This window comes from Trachurus trachurus (genome assembly GCF_905171665.1).
Source record: "Trachurus trachurus genome assembly, chromosome: 19".
Taxonomy (NCBI): Eukaryota; Metazoa; Chordata; class Actinopteri; order Carangiformes; family Carangidae; genus Trachurus; species Trachurus trachurus.
The window spans coordinates 1,235,897-1,259,098 of record NC_139913.1 but is presented as its reverse complement, the minus strand read 5'-3'; the positions used below and the strand labels follow the sequence as shown (position 1 = coordinate 1,259,098).

The following is a 23,202-nucleotide window of genomic DNA, read 5'->3' as shown; positions in this document are numbered from 1 at the left end:
TGTCCTGACCCGGCGCTGTCCTCCGAGGCTCCCAGCTCCTCCCACGGTGGTCCACTGGTCCACTGGTCCAGGATCAGTTTCCCCCGAGTGGAGGAGATGCAGCAGCTGTGAGACCCGGGGTCAGTAGACACCTGTAGACCAGCTGCTGCTTCACCTTCACCGCCACAGAAACATCACAACATTATCTAACATAAAAGATTCAGATGAAAACGGAAAGAAAAAATCAAGCATGTTTCTATAAAGTTCATTTTAATTAGATTTAGGGACAATGTGCACTTTTAAAAAGAAATAAAAACAAAAGATGGGTGCGCCAGATTTAGCACAGAGATTATTTCCACAGTTATCACATGATGTACAACATCTTATATGTATGCATTTTAAAAAGCAACTACTAATTTCAAAACAGCATCAAAACTGCACTGAAGAATAGTAGAGCAAGTAAAATGTGACAAGTGCCTGTGTAATATGCACTCTTAAAAAGAAATAAAAACAAAGTCATCACATAATCTGCAACATCTTATATATATATATATATGTTGTTTTTTTTTAAAGAAACTACTAATTACATTTGCAAACGGCATCAAAACTGCTCTGAAGAATAGTATAGCAATTACAACGTGTATGAAAGTTAAAATGTGACAAGTGCCTGTGTAATATGCATGTGCTATCTACACTAAAACACACAACATCAATTAATACACACAAAAACAGAAGGAACAAAGAAACAAAAAGCTGAAACAAACAGGAGGATGAGACCAGACAGAGTGATCTAGTTGTTTAATCTTGTGAAATCTTGTTGTTGTCATTAAAGACGCTGTTTTGTGTTTGTCTTAGCAGATATGTTGTGTGTTTCCAGCCCAGGGACCGGAGATGAAGTTCAGCTGGTCTGAGAGTTGTGCAGCACTGTCGCTGTTCAAACAAACTAACTAATAAATTAATATATAAATAAATAAATCCTGCAGAATATGGTAAAAACTCTCCTGAAGCCGTTTCTCTTTGCCTCCTGTCTGCAGCCACAGATGAGTTTAGTGGTGTTGATGTGAATCCTGCAGCTGCAAACATCTGGCCTCATTTTCAAACCCTGAGCAGACTTTGCTTTTTGCATATGATCCTCTGGTTGTGTGTGTGTGTGTGTGTGTGTGTGTGTGTGTGTGTGTGTGTGTGTGTGTGTGTGTGTGTGTGTGTGTGTGTGTGTGTGTGTGTGTGTGTGTGTGTGTGTGTGTGTGTGTGTGTGTGTGTGTGTGTGTGTGTGTGTGGCCCCCGGTCGGGCCCTTTGAAGTGGACGGTGTGACCCAGAGTGTGAACACATCCGCTCTGATCCACATTCATCTGCTTCCAGGAGCCACTTGAGTCGTCAGTCTGCTCTGATTTCCCAGCGGCGCTTCGTGTGTGTGTTCACTCACTTCACTTCATGTTATTTCCCCAGAGGAGGATCCATGTGTGTGTGTGTGTGTGTGTGTGTGTGTGTGTGTGTGTGTGTGTGTGTGTTTTAGTAATCAGCCGACGATGAGAAGTGTAATGAAGCCAAACAGAGAGTGAATGATCTTCCTTCCTGCTCCGTTGCTCGGAGGATTCAGAGCTAAATCGCTTCCTTCCCGGATCATCTCTAGGTGAAGGGACGAGCTGAGTTATTTGCTTTGGATTCTTCTCTCTGGAGACATGAACCCCCTCCCTACCCCCCCGACCCCCCCACTAACTTCCTGTGAGCAGCAGATGGTCGCCGTGGTGCCGAGCGCTTCGGTCCAGGTGTGCTGCTGCAGCGCGGCCGGTTTGCTTTGGCAGCAGAAGAGTTGACTGAGCATGTTTGTAGCTTCACACGGCCCCGTTACCTAAAAAAAAACCTGCTGATAAAAGCAGCCGAGAGCAGCGGCCGCCGCCCCGACGGCCAGGAGGAAAAAACCTGAGTTTCCACTGGTGATGGTGAAACACGGAGCTGAAGGCGCTTCCTGAGGGGCGGAGCTGCAGAAACCTTTATTATGTTGTTACTAAAATTAAACCTGAGGAGAATAAACATGTTTTTGTTTCTCAGAGCCGCTCGAGGACATGAAAGAAGGTCGATGTGTTTGTGACCTCACAAACACACACGATGACGTAATCTGACACAGACGCTTCATATTGACGATGACAAACAGGAACACTGCAAAAACTCAAAATCTTACCAAGAATATTTGTCTTATTTCTAGTCAAAATAAATCTCATTCTACATAAAATAAGACTCATCACATTAAAAGTAGCTTGTTTTTAGACACTTTTTACTTCTTTCAAGCAGATTTTCACTTGAAATAAGTAGAAAAATCTGATAGTGGAGCAAGTTTTTCTTTCTTATCACAAGCACAAAATACTTCCTTTCACTGCCAGATTTTTCTACTTATTTCAAGTGAAAATTAGTTTGAAACAAGTGAAAATGATCTAAAAACAAGTTCATTTTTAGCTGATGAGTCTTATTTTAAGTGAAAAGAGATTAGTTTTGACTAGAAATGAGACATTTTGACAAGAAATAAGACAAATATTCTTGGAAAGACTTTGAGTTTTTGCAGTGAAGTAGCTGAATCTGGTCGAGTGGTGGAGGGATACAAGGAGGAGGAGGAGGAAGAGGAGGAAGAGGCTCTGGTGGTTTTTACTGTTCAGATGAAAACACCATGCAGGTAGAAAGACTAAAGCAGGAGACCGAGGAGAGGAGGAATCCAGGATGTGTGTGTGTCGGTGTGATGATGGTCTGGTTTTATTGGAGCAGAGGAAGCTGAGGATGTTATTAAAGAGAGACAGAGTGACAGGACGACACATCAAACAGAGAGGAGGAAGGTCACAGGTGCTGCACCACGGGACAAAACATCATCTGTGTTTGGTCTTTATCATGATTCAGACTGAGTCATGTTTCAATGTCAAGACTTCAAAGGAGTTCATTTGTCACATACAATAATACAGGATCATTACGGTGAAACTGTGCAGGTTAAAAACACAACAGGACGACAACGTTCATCTGACTGGGGAAAAAAAAAAAAGAAGAAATGTTAAGACACACTGATATATTCTAAACTAAGCAACACACTTAACAACAGAAAACAACAAACATTCATCAATTCTTTAAAGGCAAAGTGCCAAAGTGATGATAATACCAGTCGGATTGGGGAAGCAAATGTTAACAACATGATAATAAATAATTTTGATTCATTCTAAATACTGAAATGAAATCTGAAAAGAAGTTAACTAAAAAATAAACAGAAGAAAGAAGACTCCAGAACGAGGAGCTCCAGGTTTGGACGTGGGGAAGGGAGGAGGAAGTTTTCCCATAATTCAGTGTTTTGACTCAGGATTACCTCACCTCACGTCCCCGGGGGGTCGACAGGAAGAGCTCCCAGTCCAGAGGTCACAGGTCGCTGGGGAAACCGGCTGTCGTCCATCCAGATTGCTCTGAGGAGTCAGGACTACAGTTCCCATGAGCCTCGGCGGCTGCAGAGCAGAGGAACAAGAAGAAACCACAACTCCGTCTGACTGAGTTTATCCAACATTTAGTTCCTCATTAGTTCCTCAGTAACTACTCTAATTTTGTGTACCTTATGGTGCGTTCAAGACAACTTGAAAGTCGGGAAAAAACGAGCTCCGAGTTGTCAAAAATGAATTGAACGGCGTCAAACTCAGAAATTACAGGTTGGAAACTCGGGTATCACAGAGCTCCGACTTTCTGACTTGATGTCACGACAACATCAAAACATGGCGTCATGCCCTCGTCTTAAACGGTTAGAATTTAAAAAGTTATTTGTTGAGGTTTTAATGGATATTTTTGTGTATTATTGCAGTATATGAAATACGTTTATATTAAGCTGTGATTGTTGTACGGTGTGAAATTGTGTTCCTCGTATGTGACGGAAATAAGGTTTAACTGTTATCAAGGCTGTAACATTATGTGCATTTGTCTGCGGTGTCTCCTCTCGTCTTCATTTGCCTCCAGAATAAACATCATTTACTGCTGCATTGATTTTTCATATTCAGCGATGAGCCACAATATTATTTCTCTTCCGAGTTCCTGCAACGTGAACGCAACGATGTTGGTAGGTCCCAAGTTGGAAATTTCCGAGTTGGGAATTCCGACCTCTGAGTTGTTATGAACGCAGCATTAGTTCCTCACTAACTAATCACTCCAGAATCAAAGACGTATCCTTCCGCCACTCAGACTAGTTCTAGTTCCATCTTTACATCCTGTTTATCCAGAGTCATATAAAATATTAAACATGTGACATTTTAGCTTCTTCCTCCTGGTGATTGACACAATAACCGGCTTCTGATTGGCTGATTGGTTTTCCTGCAGCGACGACGCTCTTATGGATCATAACTCAAGTCAGTTTAATTTATAGAGCACATTTAAACAACACAAAGTTGACCAAAGTGCTTTACAATTATGTGCAAAACAAGAACAACAATGACAAAAGAATATAAAAGGACAGATAAAGACAGAGAGAAAGAACATTTAAGAGCAGTGGAAATAATCCGAGGATGACGGAGTATTTATAGCTACGACGCCGAATATGGAGAAGAGTTGGTGATGATGATGTGAGTCCAGCTTCAACACAAACACACGATGCATTAGGGTTGTGTGTTTATAACAGAGTGGAGGAGACTGGTCCAGGGTCAGTCCATCAGCTGCTTCACCATCCTCTTCATCATCTTCTTCATCTTCATCACCTGCCTCTGCTCTGTCATCGGGTCCAGACTGACCTGTTGCAGCAGTGGAGCAGCATCCAGATGTTTCCTGCTGTGTGTGAGCAGCAGCTGTGTTGTGTTGTGTTGTGTTGTGTTGTGTTGTGTATCCCACGGGGGATTTGAGGTTTTAGACTAAAGTCAACAGAGGAGGAGGAAGAGTTCATCTCCGTCGCTCCACTCGTCCACTTCAGAGCTGCTGCTGCTTCGCTCACCGGCCGTCAAACATCTGTCCCACAGCTGGACTAGTTTTATATTCAACACCAGAAACTCCTCTGTCGGACCGGACCGGACCGGACTACCAACGAGGTCACGACCCCTCGGAGGCCCCTCGGGTTCATTCAAAGCGTTGAGCATCAGCTATAATAATATAATATAATATAATATAATATAATATAATATAATATAATATAATATGATATAATATAATATAATATAATATAATATAATATAATCCAATAAACTACAATAATAATCTAATATAATCCAGTCACATGACTAGTTTGATATACTAATATCAAACTAATTCAAACCCCTCAGACAGGAACTTGTCGTCACTAATCGGTGTTAATCCAGCACCGACAGAGAAAACTAATTTAACCAACAGCAGCACGAGATATTTTAATCAGATGCAAAAAAAAAAAAAAAACAGATTCGGTGAAGGTGAAGGTGAAGTAGAAACGACACACTGGAGTTTAGAAATAAAATCTATTTAAGGTGTGGGGCCCATTCCTAGCTCAACTGCTGGATATGTAAGGATGTCACCATATCTATATTTTATTAGATGCAGGTACAGGATTGGTTTAGTATGTAGACTTCCTAGGGTGTTTTGTTTTGTGGATCTATGTTTTGTGCTTTGTACATTGTTGCTGGACTGCATTTATTTTTTGTTGTCTGGGCAGATACTGATAAATGCACACAAGATGTTTCTCTTATCCATATAGGCTAACTGCAACAAGGTAACAAGTATTTATTTGTATTTGTCTGACATAAACATCAATTTAAAAAAAAATCTGTGAAAAAGAAAAGAAAAGAAATATACCAGGACAATATTTATTTATTTTTATCTTAATTTACTGTAGTTCATGTTGTGTTTAGACTCGGCTTCACCTCTCAGTCTCAGCTGCTGTCACACTGACACCTGCTGGTGCTGACGGGAACTGCAGCTGACGCACCCCCAGAGATCTGATATCAAACAATCACCAGTAGCAGTAGGTCACGTGACGGTGATTGAACCTGTGACCTGAACACGGTGCTGTGACAAACATCCACTAACAAAACTCATTAAAGGGATAGTTCACCCAAAATTGAAATTGCACTCATTATCTCCTCCCCCCTCATGTGGACTAAGGGCTGGGAGAAGTTTCAGAGTCCTCCGTGGCTTCTCTGAGTTACAGGGGGTCTCGGCGTAGCAGTGCATGTCCATATAACGGTTGCAAATGGATACCAACTGTCTTCGTAACAAAAAGACACACCAAAAAACAGACAAACCAGGCAGGGTCTGTCCTCTTCCCAGTTCGTCCAAATTTGATGAACCGGGAAGAGGAGCTTCCACTACAAAACAAGCTTGAAATATAGACTTATTTAATTTTTTTCGGGACAATTTCGCATTTCGGGGCTTCAATACAAGACGGACATTACATACGAGCAGCATGGAGGTATTTTGATGTTTTTTGGTGTGTCTTTTTGTTACGAAGACAGTTGGTATCCATTTGCAACCGTTATATGGACATGCACTGCTACGCCGAGACCCCCTGTAACTCAGAGAAGCCACGGAGGACTCTGAAACTTCTCCCAGCCCTTAGTCCACATGAGGAAAATTTGAATTTTGGGTGAACTATCCCTTTAACCCAAAGACCACTTCCTTACTTACTGAGCTACTTACCCACTTAGCCAGAGAACAGACCGTCCAGTTGATCAAACTCAAGTCAGCCGTCAATAATCACGACGGGAGCATCTGATACTCAGACTAGGATCAGTTAAGGACTCATCCGTCTAATTTCCTCGTGTGTGCAGGTTATTATCTCCAAGTCTGAGGCTCCAGAGGAGGGAAACCACGGACGCAGACTCTCCCGGCGTCAACACAGTTTATTTCTCTGAGATTAGATTTAAAGTGAATGGGGGCTCCTCACGGCCTCGTGTAGCTGCTCACGATGGGATGGACGGTTTCAAACGCTCTGAAGATCTCAGCCTCTGATTTAGCCCCTGGAATAAAACATTAAACTTTAATATTGACTTCATTTATATCTGTGATGTCAGGACAAAGTTACTGCAGAGGGTTATGTTTGAGTTTAGTGAGACCAGAGTTCAAACATATCAATAGTCTCCTACGTAGAAGACTTATAACCTGAATCTGAAGAACCACACTGCAAAAACTCAAACTCTTACCAAGAACATTTGTCTTATTTCTAGTCGAAACAATCTCATTATACTAAAAATAAGACTCAAGTAGCTTGTTTTTAGACACTTTTTACTTCTTTCAAGCTAATTTTCACTTGAAATAAGTAGAAAAATCTGATAGTCTACTTACTTTCTACTTATTTTAAGTGAAAATGTGTTTGAAACAAGTGAAAATGATCTAAAAACAAGTTAATTTTTAGGTGATGAGTCTTATTTTAAGTGGAAAGAGATTAGTTTTGAGTAGAAATTAGACATTTTGACAAGAAATAAGACAAATATTCTTGGAAAGATTTGGGGTTTTTGCAGTGCAACCAACACATTGAAGAACCCTGGAACCTCTTTAAAGGGATACGTCACCCAAACTCGATAGTTCACCAATCATCTCCTCACCGTCATGCCAAGGACGGGTTTGGAGAACTTTCAGAGTCATCAATCAAAACTCTTTAGGAGTTCCAGGGGGGGTCCGGCTGGCAATGGGTTTCCATATAATGGCGGCGGATAGAGTTCACTTTTGATTGGTCCAAAAAACACACTATGAAACATCCAGATACCTCCATACTGCTCGTCCTACTGACCCAAGTGTCCTGAAGCCCAAACATGGAAAAGTTGTTGGGAAAACATTAATGTGATCTCTGTTTTTATCCTTATTGTAGCGGTAGCTCCCAGTGGCTGCACAAGATTTGCTGTGAGATGTTCTTCCGTGTTTCCATCAAACATCCAATGGTTTAAACTTTACAACGATGAACGAACATCTGGCCGCAAATCTCGCACATTTTGGGTCAGTACGGACGAGCAGTATGGAGGTATTTGATAACTCCGAAAGTTCTCCAAACCCTTCACTGGCATGACGATGAGTAGATGATTGGTGAATTATTGAGATCAGTAAAGCAGGAAGCGTGGACGCAATCGCAGCTCATTCACCAGTGAACACCAGCGTCCCTGTGGAGAAGACGCTCGCGGTGACGTTCGCCGTCACTTTGTAGAAGAGGCCAGGGAACAGTTCTGGTTCGTAGCTGTGGAGAGACAAACACTGAGACGTTAGAACTTTCCCCTGACACGTCCAGATGCATCCAGATGGAGGACAGAGGACGGAGGACAGAGGTATCCGCTGACCTGCAGCCCTGATGCTGCGCCATTTGATTCAAATCGATGGGGGAGATTCTGCATTTGGCCACAACGTTCTGGATCTTGAAGCCCCGGAAGGACACGGGAAAGCCGAGCTTCTGCAGCTTGCGGACAAACCTCCTGCTGGCCAGCTTGGACTGGTCTTCACTGCTCCAACACACAGAGGGGAAGGCAAGGCAAGGCAATTTTATAACAGTTTGTCTCAAAGGGCTTCACAAAGCATCATAACAACATCCTCTGCCCTTAGACCCTCACATCGACTGAGGAAAAACTCCATGGAAAACCCTTTTAACAGGGAAAACCAGGAGAAACCTCAGGGTGAGCAACAGGGAAGAGGTCTGGGAACTGTTGTTCAGGGTTAAAGTCAGCGGGGACAGAAAGAAACAGTGTCGGACTGACAGACCTCTTCGCTCCTGTGCAGATTAAAGTCCCAGATTTGAAGATCACGGCCGTCGCTCGCGGCTCACGGATCCTCATGGTGAGACCTGGAAAGGACTGAGACACAACAGGAAGCTGGAAGGTCAGTTACTCCAAGTAAATTCGCTTTAATGCCTTCATTTGATAGGACAGCGTTGAGAGAGCCGGGTAATGACATGCGGTAAAGATCGTCGCAGTCGGGCGTCAAACCAGCATCAACATAGGACGTGTTCTAACAACACTCGACCACCGAGCTCCTGTCTAGATAAACTCTAAACTAATTGGATTAGGTCCTCATCTGGAGATCACAGTAACGACGATGTGAGACCAGATAATAAAGGATAAAGGTTCTTTGGCATTTGTTGGAGTTGGATCGGTCCTCAGAATCAGTGTCCGCAAGGAAACAATGGTGCGAAGTCGAGAGTTGAGTCCAAGTGAATGTTTGTAGTGAACGACTCAACAGGACGGACCGGAGCTGGTGAACTCGGTGGACTCTCAGACTTTATCTCCTGCCTTTTTGTTTGTTTTCTTTTAATCAGAAGATGTTTCTGTTTGATAGTGGAAAAGAATCTCCAAGGCTCTGTCTCAACAGTTAAACAGCCTTTATTTCTGTGGCTTGGTCATGTTGAACCTTTAAAACTCCTACGCGTTTCAGCGTACAAGGGTTAACACAGTTTTATTGGGAGATTCTTTCCCACTGTCATCGATCTGTCCCATCCAAAGAGCTCCTTCACAGACATTTTGTTGTTGTTTCTGTTTGTTGGAAATAAACAGATGAAGGAGAGTTCCTGTGGTTCTGTGGTTCTGTAGTTTTGTGGTGTTGTGGTGTTGTGGTTGTGTGGTTGTGTGGTTGTGTGGTTGTGTGGTGTTGTGGTGTCGGTACCTTCGGGTTGTACTCCACGTTCCAGCTGTTCTGAGCGATGAAGCCCAGGTCCAGACAACAGCCCAGTCTCACTGAGGAGATGACGTTCCTGCACACGGACGACATGTTGGATCTGAACGCAGCACGACACAGTCAGGAGCACAGATTGGGTCGGACAGAGTTTAACAGCTGTTGACTTTGTCGTGTCCTACTGTATCTGTGGAAACGAAGCTGCATCAGGAGTCTCAGGCGTCGGGGGGGACACGGGGCGGACCGAGAAGCCCCCCGGCTCCAGAGGAGGTGATGCACCCGGGGCCTCGGCTTGTCCTGGGGAATTCTGGGAGTTGTAGTTCACGGTGGTTGTGCTGCCGCTGTCTGCTGGAACAAGACGAAGACAGTGAGATGAGCAGAACATCCAGGTTCGTTCTCCTCAACTCTCAAAAACCAACCGGAACATCTAGATTTGATTTGCTCTATTTAACATAAACTCAGCAATAAAAAGTACAAGACAAATGACGTGCGCCTTTAAAAATGTACAAATGTGTCGTATTAATCATCCAGTTTATCATTATTATGGTTCATGATTGTAAAAAATATTGTTTTGCTGTTTATTCACAAACAGGAAAAGGTCAAATGAAACAATGACAGAATCAATTTACACACAGTGAGTTAATGAGTGTTGTAGTTGTAGTATCCTACCTGTGTCGTCCTGGTTGGGCCTGCATTGTGTTAACAGCTCATCAGGCAGTAACCTGAGGAACACCTCCTCCTCTTCCTCCTCCTCCTCCTCTTCCTCCTCCTCCTCCTGTGACCATAGCTGTGTCTCAATTCAGGGGCTGCAGCCTTCGGAGGACCCAGCCTACGCGGTCTCCGGAGGCAACGGCTTCGGAGGCTCCTCCGTCGGCCGCATCAACGGTCGGTAAATGGGACGGTCTAGCCTTCAGAGCATTTCCTGATCCGAACGTAAACAACGGCCGAACGTAAACAACGGCCGAACGTTAAACATTTAAAAGTGCCGCTTGTAACGGCTCTACCGCTCCTCCTCCTCCTCCTTTTTTTTTTTTTTTTTTTTTCAAGAAGTAGAATCAATACAAGGGCAGTTATCATTAATATACTAATAAACAAACCATTGAACAGCAGCCGGGGAGCACAAGTAATGTGTTTTCATAGCTTTCTTATTAAAAGTTGTCACACACACCTCCGCTCCTCACCTGTGCAGCCAGAGCAGAGCAGAGCTCAGCTCAGCTCAGCGGGCAGCCACACCTCCGAGCCGGCCGCAGAGCCGGTTACCGTGGCTACAGCACAGAGCTGCTACGTTCGATAGCTAACGGCTAGGTTGCTAATAACAACAACGGTGCAGCAAAGCATCTTGGGATACGGGAGGCCGCGAAGGATAGTAGCGATGCATCCTCCGAATGCAGGGCAAAGGAGGACGCATTTGGAGGCTGCATTTGGAGGACCCTTCGAATTTGGACGAATTGGGACAGCCTTCGCGCAGCGCTGTGACGTAATCGGCCTTCAAATCCACCCTCCGAAGGATGCAGACCCTGAATTGGGACACAGCTCATGTTTCCATCCACATGTTTTTATTCACATGCAATATTTAATTAAAAACGCCTCATGGAAACAGTAACCTTCGATTAAATGTCATGAATATCGATAAAACGTTAATACGGTCGATCTCATCGGATTTTCTCTTGATCGATACAAAGTTTATGCAACAAAGGAGACGTCGTCTACTGACCAGCAGAGTGTTTTTACCTATATAGCCTATTGTTATTACTGACTGAGTCCCAGCAGCTGGTGTGAGGTCCAGTCTGGTTCTCTACAGGTTTTCAGTTGTTGTTGTTTTTTTTACTCACATTTGCAATAAAAGAATCAAAGAATCTTTCCAGCGCCGACTCGTCCATGACTCAGAAACCTCCAGGACCTTTCAGGGTCTTTGACTCTGATCAATAATGACTCAAGACACTGGAGCTTCCCTTCACAACCAGCTGACTGCTGTTTACATTCAACTGGGTGAAGTTATGAACTCTGTTACTAGGTAACAGATGAAAAAAAAAGATTGTTTTTTTTTTATTTGTTGTTGCTTTGTGTCACTCAACGAAACAAATTCCCTGAAGGAGCAGACTTGTCACCTGAAGACCAATCACAGATCAATACTTTATTGATCTCCTGTGGGAAACGCGTTTGTCCTGCAGCTCATAAACCATAATAATCATAAAAGTAAATAATAAAAACTACCAAAACTGAACCGAATGAGAAATGTTGTTAAGAGATTTTACATTTTTGGCAACACACTGCAAAAACAGAAAATCTTTCCAAGAATATTTGTCTTATTTCTTGTCAAAATGTCTCATTTCTAGTCAAAACTAATCTCTTTCCACTTAAAATAAGACTCATCACCTAAAAATGAACTTGTTTTCAGATCATTTTCACTTGTTTCAAACATATTTTCACTTGAAATAAGTAGAAAAATCTGCCAGTGAAAGCAGGTTTTTTGTGCTTGTAATAAGAAAGAAAAACTTGCTCCACTATCAGATTTTTCTACTTATTTCAAGTGAAAATATGTTTGAAATAAGTAAAAAGTGTCTAAAAACAAGCTACTTTTATGTGACAAGTCTTATTTTAGGTACAATGAGATTTGTTTTGACTAGAAATAAGACAAATGTTCTTGGTAAGAGTTTGCAACATTTTTTATTTTTTTTAGTTGAATTTTATTTTGAAGGAACGGGTTGATGTTGCAGCTGGAGCGGAGCTGCAGGTTTGATTCCCGGTCCGGTGCGTCCAGCCGGGTCCAGATAAGACAGGTGGAGGTGAGTGGGCCGGTGTGTGGCGCTGGCTGGTTGTCGTGGCGACGCCGTGGTCTCAGGCTCAGGCCCGAGGTCGAGCTCGGCTGTTTATCCAGAGAGCAGATAATTACACATAAACAGCCTCTTCCTGTCTGCAGTTATCTCTCTGCTGCCGACACACACACTCACACATACACTCCTCCTCAGCCAAGACCAGGACCAGGACCAGGACCAGGACCAGGACCAGGACCAGGACCAGGACCAGGACCAGGACCCGAGACCCCACGAGTCTTCAGGAGACAGAGGACGCTGGATCTAAAGGTCAGAGCTCTGTCGCTCCTCCTTTCTTCTTTCTTCTCTCCTTTCACTTCAGTTTTCATTCTTCTCCTTGAGTCTCCACACTTATAGTTTCCTTTTTTCATTTTTCTTTTTTTTTTTTTTCTTTTTATTAGTTTATTTCATAGGGACAGTGCACCACTAATCAACAGAGTTAAAAGAAAAACTGTCAGTGGGCCAGAGTTAGCCAACAAGGCTAGTTTTCCTCCGTTGTCCCTGACCAGATGTTAAAGGCAACCTGAAAGACAAAAAAAGGGGCAACAATTAAGTACTTTCAAAACACAACTTACATAACAATCTACCTAGTAAAAGCTCATAATAACAAATAAAACAAGTAAGAAGTCTGACATACATCATAACAAAAGCTCATGGCATGCAGACAAGGAGAAGAAGAGCAAGAGAAAGCAAGAGAAAAAAGCACAGCTAGAAACACATGCAACTAGCACACAGAGCTAAGACATTAGCACAAACAATATCAGACATTACTAGACAGGACATAAAATGGCAGGCATTAGGCAAAAAAAATAAAAGCTAACAAACAAGCAAACAAACAGGAAAAAAAAACAAAAAAAAAAAAAACAGGACATATAATTACAAGCATTGAGAAACAGCACAACAAGTTTTACTTCCTTCTCTCCTTTCCTTTTTGTCCGTGAAGGTTCTCAGTCGTCTTATTCTTGTGTAGCTAGTTCTAGACCTCATCCAAGAGGCTTCTTCAGTTCTGAGACTAATGCCAGAAACCCAGGTATTTAAACTCCTTTCCTTTTGCTTTTCTCCATCCTTCTACCTTTTCTTTTCCTCCTGTTTCTGTCCTCCTTCCTGTTTCTTTTCCTCACTTTTATTTTCCTTCTACATTTGTCCTCTCTATTCTTCACTTTCCATTTTTCCATGTCCCCTTTTTCCCCATATCTCTTCCTCTTTAATCAGTTCTTTCATTCTCCATAGATCTGTCATTATTTGCTTCCCATTTTCCTTTCTTCGCTCCTTCCCTCTTTCCATTTCCCTCTCCTTTCTCTCCTTTCATTTCAGTTTTCATTCTTCTGAGTCTCCACACTTAGGCCTACTTTCCTTTTTACTTCCTTCTCTCCTTTCCTTTTTTCCATCCTTCTATCTTTTCTTTTCCTCCTGTTTCTGTCTAGGGGTGGGCAAAAATATCGATATGGCAATATATCGCGATACGTTATACCGCGATACGATATCGATATTCAATATTTAAATATCGGGTTTTTTTTTCAAAAAAAAAAAAAAAAAAATTTTCAATTTTTTTTTCAAATAAGAAATCATGTTTCAGACCTAAATCCAATTGAAATATGTTGTTGTAACTTGCACTTGTATAAAATGGGGGCGGCGCTGTCTTATAATGTTACAGAAAATGATTTTTCAATACCATGAATGGAAAATTACATAAAACAAGTTGCTACTGACTTTTCAGTATCATAAAGCACTGTCTTGGTTTACATAAGACATGTTATTAATGTTCATGCACTTTAATGTCTCCAGCTGTACAGTGTTTATTCATTTGTACATTGTACAAAGTTTTGGAATAAATGCATGAGACTTTTTCCTTTTTATGTTTTTTTTTCATTCACATATATCGTGATATATCGTTGATGAAATTTCTTGCAATATATCGAATATCGCAGATATCGTGTATCGTGATATTATCATTATCGTGGGCCAAATATCGCCACAGTATCGAATCGTGAGTTACCCATATCGTCCCACCCCTATTTCTGTCCTCCTTCCTGTTTCTTCTTTTTCCTCACTTTTATTTTCTTCTTTCCTTCACTTTCCATTCCCCCTTTTTCCCCATATCTCTTCCTCTTTAATCAGTTCTTTCATTCTCCCTCTGTCATTATTTGCTTCCCATTTTCCTTTCTTCTCTCCTTCCCTCTTTCCGTTTCCCCTCTCTTGTCTTGTTGCTCCTTCTTTTCTAAACTCAGACAGTTTTCCTTCTTCTCCTCCTTCATGAGGCCTCAGCCTGTTTTCTACCCTCCTCCTTTCTTCTTCTTTATTCTCTCCTTTCATTTCAGTTTTCATTCTTCTCCTTGAGTCCACACTTATAGTTTCCTTTTTACTTCCTTCTCTCCTTTCCTTTTCCTTTTTCCATCCTTCTACCTTTTCTTTTCCTCCTGTTTCTGTCCTCCTTCCTGTTTCTTCTTTTTCCTCCTCACTTTTATTTTCCTTCTACATTTGTCCTCTCTTTAAATCATCTCTCTTCCTCTTCTTTCCTTCACTTTCCATTCTTCTATTTCCTCTTTTCGCCCCTCCACATCTCTTCCTCTGTAATCAGTTCTTTCATTCTCCATCTGTCATTATTTGCTTCCCATTTTCCTTTCTTCGCTCCCTCTTTCCATTTCCCCTCTCTTGTCTTGTCTGCTTCTTCTTTTCTAAACTCCAGTTTCCTTCTTCTCCTCCTTCATTGTCCTCTTTTTTCTCTCTTCTTCACTTTCCTTTTTTCTCCATTTCCTCTTTTCCCCCCTCCATATCTCTTTCTCTTTAATCTATCTCTTCCTCTTTAATCAGTTCTTTCATTCTCCATAGATCTGTCATTATTTGCTTCCCATTTTCCTTTCTTCGCTCCTTCCCTCTTTCCAGTTCCCCTCTCTTGTCTTGTTGCTCCTTCTTTTCTAAACTCCAGTTTTCCTTCATGAGGCCTCAGCCTGTTTTCTACCCTCCATTAAACCATTCCTACTGTAGCTAGTTGTTGTTTTTTACATATTTCCGTGCGGACACTTCCTGTCTCCAGAGGACAGAGGACAGAGAGCAGCTCGTCTCCTCCTCTGTGTTAATTGGCTGCTGCTGAGTGAGAGTGGGAACAGTGTTGAGGCTCGGCCGGGGCTCTAGATCCAGATGTGGGACTGGGACTGGGACTGGGCGTCTGTGCGGTGAGAGGAACCGCAGTGAAACCCGAGCCCACTCCGCTCCAGCCTGCCTCGCTCCTGGCTGGCTCGCTGCTGCTGTATTTTGGGATGTTTTACACGGGGCAGGACAAAGACACGTTACCAGGCAGCAGCAGCGGCGGCCAGGCCCCAGAGAGAGCAGCAGATGTGTGAGCTCCGGGAAGAAGAGAAGAGAAGAAGGAGAAGGAGAAGAAAAGGAGGAGGAAGAAGAAAGAGAAGCTGTTTCTGCAGAAGGAGGAAGCTGGAAGACGGTAGGAACAGTCTCTGGAGCTCCGAGCAGAACTGAACCGAGTAGAGCCGAGCCGAGCCGAGCTGTAACGGGCTAATGAGTCCGGAGGTGACGGACAGCTGACTGAGAACCGTGTGTGTGTGTGTGTGTGTGTGTGTGTGTGTGTGTGTGTGTGTGTGTGTGTGTGAGCCACGTGTGGCGGCTTCTCTGCTCCACGTCTCCGCCTGTTGTTAAAGTTAAAGCTCCTCCGGCTGAAGTTACCGTCCGTCACTCGCTGTGACGTCACTCAGCTGTCGGTCATTACTCGTCATCACCGTGACGTCACTCAGGTCACGGTCACAGCCAGCGGCACCGCCTCCACACCATAGACCAGAGCGGCATTTTTATGCAAATGAGAATGACTGATGCATCCTGGGTAATTTAGGGGCAGCACCCGGCACTTTTAAATTGCACTCAGTGGCTTTTTGTGTTTTGATGGAGCATAGGGGAGAGTGGGGTCAAGTGTAACGGAGGGTCAAACGTAACACCTCACTTTCACCCAGTCAGAAACAAGCTAGAGTCATGATATTCACTCTGCACATGCTTACTATGGTCCTATGCCTACCTGGGAGAAATCAGCCCATTTTCTGATCCCCATCAGGTTTTATCAGGAAAACACTGTTTTTGGGGTATGAAAGTAGCTAATTTTTCAAAATTGCTGTATATTTTAACTGGTGTCCTGAGTTCTTCAGGCAATGAACCTCAAGTTATATCATTTTGATGCCTGATGTCTTAGCTAACAGCCTAAATGAGTGCCATCTGATTCATTGCCTTCTTCTAGCTAGCACATTGGGGTTTATGCTATCTGACAAGGGTGGGGTCAAGTGTAACACCTTGACAACCCTGTTTTCAGCAATGACAATTTGCATCACAATGCAGTTTTTACTTGAAGCAAACCTACTCAGTGTTTTAGTACATACTTATATACTCTATGGAATAGCTAGCAGAGGTTTAGGCTACCTCAGTGGGCTTCACTGCTAACGTTAGCTATAATTCATTGCTAGCTTTCGAACTCACTAGCTAGAATTCATTACACCGTTATATTATCAAATTTACATGAGCTAATATGATTACTTAAGATAAGAAAATGTTTTAAATTAATACTTTATGTAATAAAACTTTAGTTATTTTCTTATGTGTGGTTGTTTTGTAGTGTGTTACACATGACCCTCCATGGTGTTACACTTGACCCCACCCTGCGGCTCAACAGTAACATTTGACTTCTCTGAAATAAATCAACATTGTACTCTTTGTGTAATATATGGGGCTGAATAAATTTATGAGACAGTAGTAGACTTGTGTAACTACAACATAGCAAAAAATGACTTATCTAGTTAAATCAGTCCCAGAGAAATTTAGAAAATAGTCAAAAGTGTTACACTTGACCCCACTCTCCCCTAGACTAACTAACAATCAATTTGAATGTTTTATTTTGTGTTTCTTTTGTAGCACTATGTCTCATAATTATTTTGACACCCTCTTTGAAACCCACCATTCACGCTATCTTGAAAAATTACAATGAATGAATCTAGCGGTATGCTCCTTTAGCCTCCCACAGTGATCAATGACTCCACACAGTGGCCAGAAATGTCTGACCCAGACATCTACACGTATTTGGTGGAATCACCGGGAGGTTTTGGCTCAGTGTTGTCTGTAAACAGCCTGTTAATAGACAACTTTTTGTTACTTAGTTTGTCAAGCCAGTTAGGCTGAACTTTTCAATAGAGGGATGCCGGGCGCTGCCCCTAAATTACCCAGAATACATCAGTCATTCTCATTTGCATAAAAATGCCGCTCTGGTCTATAGGCCTCTGGTTGCTACGACGATAGGATCGTTGCCTAGTTACTAGCTAACAAGCTTAGCCTGCTGCTGCTAACCTGAGGAGAACTAGCTCTGTGAAAGATGGTTAAAAAAATATATTGTGAGCTACAATAGCTGATAAACTAATAAGATAATATTGTGATTTAGTTAACAAGCTAACCAGCTAACTTTTGACTTAACCAGTTAATGTTATTCTAACCAGCAAAACACAAACTATCTAACCAGTCAGTGTTTCTAGCTTATAGCTAGTTACCAACTAACTAATCAGTGACTAACTAACAGGTTGTTTCCAGGCTGCGACCAATTAACAAGTTGTAATGGCCCCCGCTAACCAACTAACCAACTAACTAACCAACAAACCAACTAACTAACAAGTTGTTTACAGACTGCGACCAGTTAAACAAGTTAGTAGGCTAATGGCCCCAGCTAACTAACTAACTAACTAACTACCAGGTTAATGTTACCAGTATGCTAACACTTAACAGCTATTTTGACCAGTAAGTTTACTGTCTAAAAGATGTTAGCAGCTACTAACCAGCTGAACAACCTAATGTTTGTTAGTAGACAATGTAATGTGTAGACCTAATACAAATCTAATTTACCAGCTAACTAATTAGCCTACAGGCTACCTACCAACTAATCTTAGCTACCAGCTAACGAAGCTACGTATGCTAGTCTGTGGAGGGTAACACACCTGAGCAGGTGAGCTGTCTGTCACCTCACCTGTCTCCGTCTCTGTCTCCGTCCCAGATATGGCTGAAGATGTCTGTGGATTCTGATAACTCCTGTGTTTTGCTGTCACCGCGAGACTCCAGGACTTCCTGCGTCTTCCAGACCGCTGACGAGAAAGATGAACTCCCCGGAGTGGTAGAGGAGAGGTAAGAGAGTCTGGACAGGAACTCACCTGCTCCTTCGGTTTGGTTTGGAATATTATTGTTATATTTCTGTCAGTGTTGTGACCATCAGGATAAAACCAGTCTGACCTGGTGTGAAGCTCTCATAGTTTTCAGATGGTTTACTTTTAAAGAGGAACTGAACTCTGTAGTATTTCCACCTTAACTCAGCTCCATGTGTCCTAGTGTAACGGATGTGCACTCACTCCACCCATAAAACACGTGCTAACCAACTTGCCAAGCGGTTGTCAACCTCTTGGTGAAGAGGTTAGCATCGTCGCCTCCGGTGCGGGAGGTCGTGGGATCGAACCCCACCTAGGGCAGGCCGTGAGAAACACAACGCAGAGGGCCAGATATGACGTTGGCTACACTAGCACACTAGCACTAGCACTAGCCTCCGACTGCTAACCTCTTGTTGATGACAGATAAGACTACACAGATATCACCATGGTAACATGGTAGATGATAAATAACCTTATCCACCGCTCCATGGATTGATTTCTCACTGGCTTCGTTGTTGGAAACAGATGATGCACATGGAGGAGAGGAGGGTTATAAGACACGGGCGCATGACGTCTGTCCGACTACCCATTTCTCCGACCATACATTTCTTTATTTTTGCATCCATTAGTCCGACCTCCCACTTCTCCGACTTAAGTAGCCCTAACCCTTAACCTTACCCTAAACCTAACCTTAACACTGTAGAATGGGTAGTCGGAGAAATGAGCCGTCGGACTTTTGGGCAGTCGGACTGACGTATGCTCCCCATAAGACACAGAGGAGGAGTTTTGAATAAAACATATTTTCCATTGATTTAAAAACATTCATTAGTGCTGCTGCCTGCTAAAGACTAGAGACTAGTGTTACATGCAGAAACTGTGTGTCCTTGTGTTGATGTTGTGTTGAAGCTCAGGTGTGTGTGTGTGTGTGTGTGTGTGTGTGTGTGTGTGTGTGTGTGTGTGTGTGTGTGTGTGTGTGTGTGTGTGTGTGTGTGTGTGTGTGTGTGTGTGTGTGTGTGTGTGTGTGTGTGTGTGTGTGTGTCTCTGCAGCGTGCTGGAGATGCTGAGCTACTCCAAGTTCTCCGACCTGGAGACATGGCTGTGTATGCCGTCCTCGCTGCTGCTGCCCCGGGCTCTGGACTCGGCCCACACCTCCTCCTCCTCCTCCTCCTCCTCCTCCTCCTCCACCTCCTCTTCATCACACGTGTCCAACCGCTCGTCCAACTCCCCTCCTCCCGTCTCCTCCTCCTCGTCCCCGGCCTCCAACTCCCGTCGCTCCACCTACAGCGAGCCCGGAGAGGCCGACAGGTAACGTAACACTCACACCACACCAGTCATGAGCTGAGGAAATGATCTCTAAAAGACACAAAGTTACAGACGACACATTCACTTTACGTTTTAGACAATATACGTATATTAAAGGCCCCATGGCATGAAAGATGTGATTTTGGTTATTTTTTGGTGCTTGGGGAGGTCTCTGGGCCACGTATATAGATGATATAGATGTATATAGATAGACGTATATACTGCCACATGCATCAAACTGGTCATAAACGGAGAAACACACACCGCCCATTTGTAGGAACTGTCTCTTTAAGACGAGCAGATAGCACTTCCTCCTTTCTGTGATGTCACACACAAGGTAACTCCTTAAAGTTGTTTTGTTTTTTTAATTTTATGAATGCAGCTTAGGTTTCAGTTACTTGCCTTTGATTGGCCCGACCACATGCCACTCAAAAACAGTCAGCCAATCAGAGGTTCTCATTCTCTCTTCTGATTGGCCAAATGACCTGTGCCTGCTAGAGCTCCAGAAAGAGGCAACAGAAAGGGGCAGTAGAAATGATATTAAGCAGATCACAGGTACTCAAAACCAATGATACATCTTGTTAGGGATATCAGCAGGTAAATAAACCTAGAGAAAAGTGCACAGCATGGGGCCTTTAAACATCATATATGTTATTTACATCATCACCTCAACTGGAAACATTAGAGACTCTCTGTTAATGTGAACAGTTCATTAAGTTGAAGATGAAATGATATCCAAAAGACACAAAGTTACAGATGACACATTCCCTTTACATTTTAAACTATATTTATATATTATTTTCAAACAGACAGAAAAGGAAAAAGTCCCTCAGCAAAGGTCTGGGATCTGAGAGCTCCAGTCTCCTGGGTTTCCCATTCTTTTGCAGGCTGCTGCTTTGTTTCCCTTTTTCACTCTGAAACTGTAGAAAACTAAAATAATACATTGATATTGATGAAAATATTGGAAAAAAAAGTGTTCCATGTTCAACTTTATGTCTTCTGGAGATCATTTCATCTTCCACTTGATGAACTGTTAAACACATTAACAGTTATCAGGCCACAGTTTTAACCATATGATGTAAATACATTAATACCGTAAAATCATTCAGTTTTCAAAGTTTCAGGTTCATTGTGACTTTGTCTACACTTTCATTTATTTACATCTTTTAAATAAGTCTTCTAAACTAAACCATGAGCCTGATGCTGATCAGACTTTCAGATGAAAGTTTCCCTCCAGCTGTTGTTCCTTGTTTTTATTCCTTCCACTGGCTCTGGTACCAAACAAACACGTCTCCTTTACGTCTGGGGAACGAGACCAGTTGGAGGTTTATTACATCAAACTGCAGCTTCAGCCTTTAACATGGACGAACTGAGACTCTGATAACATTTGGATTAATTGTTGAGTTTATTTGTGTAATAATTTCCTCAAACAGCTGCTCGCTGCAGTTTCAGAAACACAGCATTCGTTCGTTAGGGACTATTTTCAGCAGCGGAGTAATCCCCACTGAGGATGTTGTGAGGCAGCAGCTTGTGTGTGTGTGTGTGTGTGTGTGTATGTGTGTGTGGTGATGAAAGACCATGTCAGTGAGTCACTGATGTGATTTTAATAGTTATGTGGAAACAATGGAGGAGTGGGGTCCATGTTGCTGCTGCTGCTGCTGCTGCTGCTTTGTTCCAGTAAACTAAGCTGCAGCCGGTCAGAGATAACAGAGGTAACAGAGGTAACAGAGGTAACAGAGGTAACAGAGGTAACAGAGGTAACAGAGGTAACAGAGGTAACAGAGATAACAGAGGTAACAGAGGTAACAGAGGTAACAGAGGTAACAGAGGTAACAGAGGTAACAGAGGTAACAGAGGTAAAGGCTCCAGATGTGTCAGTAATGATGCTGAGCTGCAGCCGTTTTCACCTAAAACAGAAAAGAAAGAAGTGTTGAGGCCGCGGTCGGAGCAGAAACATTGTTCCTCCGTCCTCAACTATTCGTCTGGCTCCAGGACCTCGGCCTTCAGGGAGGGAGATAAGGAGGAGGAGGAGGAGGAGGAGGGGGGGGGGGGGGGTTACTGCTGCTAATATAAGGAAGTGTGGTCATTATGGCTGGGGGAGCAGACTAGAGCTCAGAGAGAGGCCATATTATGCCAGGGTTAACTTACACTAAACGATTTTTTTTTGTGATTAATGATAAGTAATATGTCAGATTAGACGATCATTGTGCTGTGAGTTCCTGCTGTGTCTTGGTCGGCAGAGTGACTGACCATCCCAACAGACCCATCTATCTATCTATCTATCTATCTATCTATCTATCTATCTATCTATCTATCTATCTATCTATCTATCTGTCTGTACTAAAACGTGACGTCAACAGACTGCCCTCCACTGATTGGCCAGAGCGTTGTCACCAGAAGAGTCGCAAGAGTGACGTCCGACCATGGATGTATTAAATTATCTAGATCCATGCGTTCGACACCAGAATCAAACCCGCTAATTATAAAAACACAGGGACAGCAGCGACCACTGATCTGAACTGAGACTGTTGTTATTCTGTCACCTGACGATCACGGTCTGCTTCTTTTTCTGATAGGAGTTACCGTTTTGTCACAGTAAGCCAGCGCAGAGGCAGAAAATCGCTCTTTTCCTTGACGTTTCTGTCTGCCTCAGCCTGGGGGGCCCCTATCGTCATGGCAACCACCTCAAGTTGCCGTGGTAACCTCTGAGCCTCAGGCCAGAGCTCGTTAAGATTTATAAACAACCCACCTGGAGCTCGTTAACATGTTTATAAACACACAGGTAACCTAATGTGGTTCCAGCTCCTCAGTATCAGTGTCTGTCTGATCAGCTCTGTCTTGACCTGAAGATCGTGGGTTTGATTCCGGCCGTAGCCCCCGTGGTCCTATCAAAATTTCCCCTGAGGAAATTTTCTAGTTGCCCTAGTTAGAGTAAAAAATTGATTTTATGATTTCACGTTCACATGGTCCTCACTAAATAATGGCGATTACGATTTAAAAGTGATGAATTGAACAGTTCGTAGGATAATACATCACACTGGCTGAAAAATGTAGAAGAAAGTCAGACACTAGATCGCTGATCAACGACGGTAAACGTTTGTCTGCAACGTGTCTGTCAGGCCTAAACCGGACTGAACTCCTGTCATGTAACCAGAGCTTGTAATATCTGAGCTTCATACACATCTGCAGGGCCGGCCCCTGGCATAAACACTCTATGCGGTTGTTTAGGGCCTCAGCCGACAGGTGGGGCCACATGATCAGAAGGTACTGGGGTTCAATTCAAGTCATTTTAACACTGAGGTCGGCGCGCGCGTTTACGCGACGGTCTTGATATGTTTTTGTTTATATTTCGGTCATTTTACGCCGTAGAAACGCGGTTTAACTG

The 23,202-nt window shown here is 43.0% G+C and overlaps 1 protein-coding gene across 1 annotated transcript in view; it reads left to right on the top strand.

Moving 5' to 3' along the window:
• Positions 1-12,237: 12,237 nt before the first annotated feature.
• The window catches only part of ankfn1a (ankyrin repeat and fibronectin type III domain containing 1a), a gene marked incomplete at both ends in the record, with an annotated part of 77,379 nt that continues 66,414 nt past the window's right edge, over positions 12,238-23,202 (top strand). Inside the window, 4 exons of the mRNA XM_083994800.1 lie at positions 12,238-12,315; positions 15,521-15,781; positions 18,371-18,498; positions 19,563-19,679. Of these exons, the coding sequence (XP_083850926.1) occupies positions 12,238-12,315; positions 15,521-15,781; positions 18,371-18,498; positions 19,563-19,679 (584 nt within the window). The remainder of the gene's footprint in view (positions 12,316-15,520; positions 15,782-18,370; positions 18,499-19,562; positions 19,680-23,202) is intronic.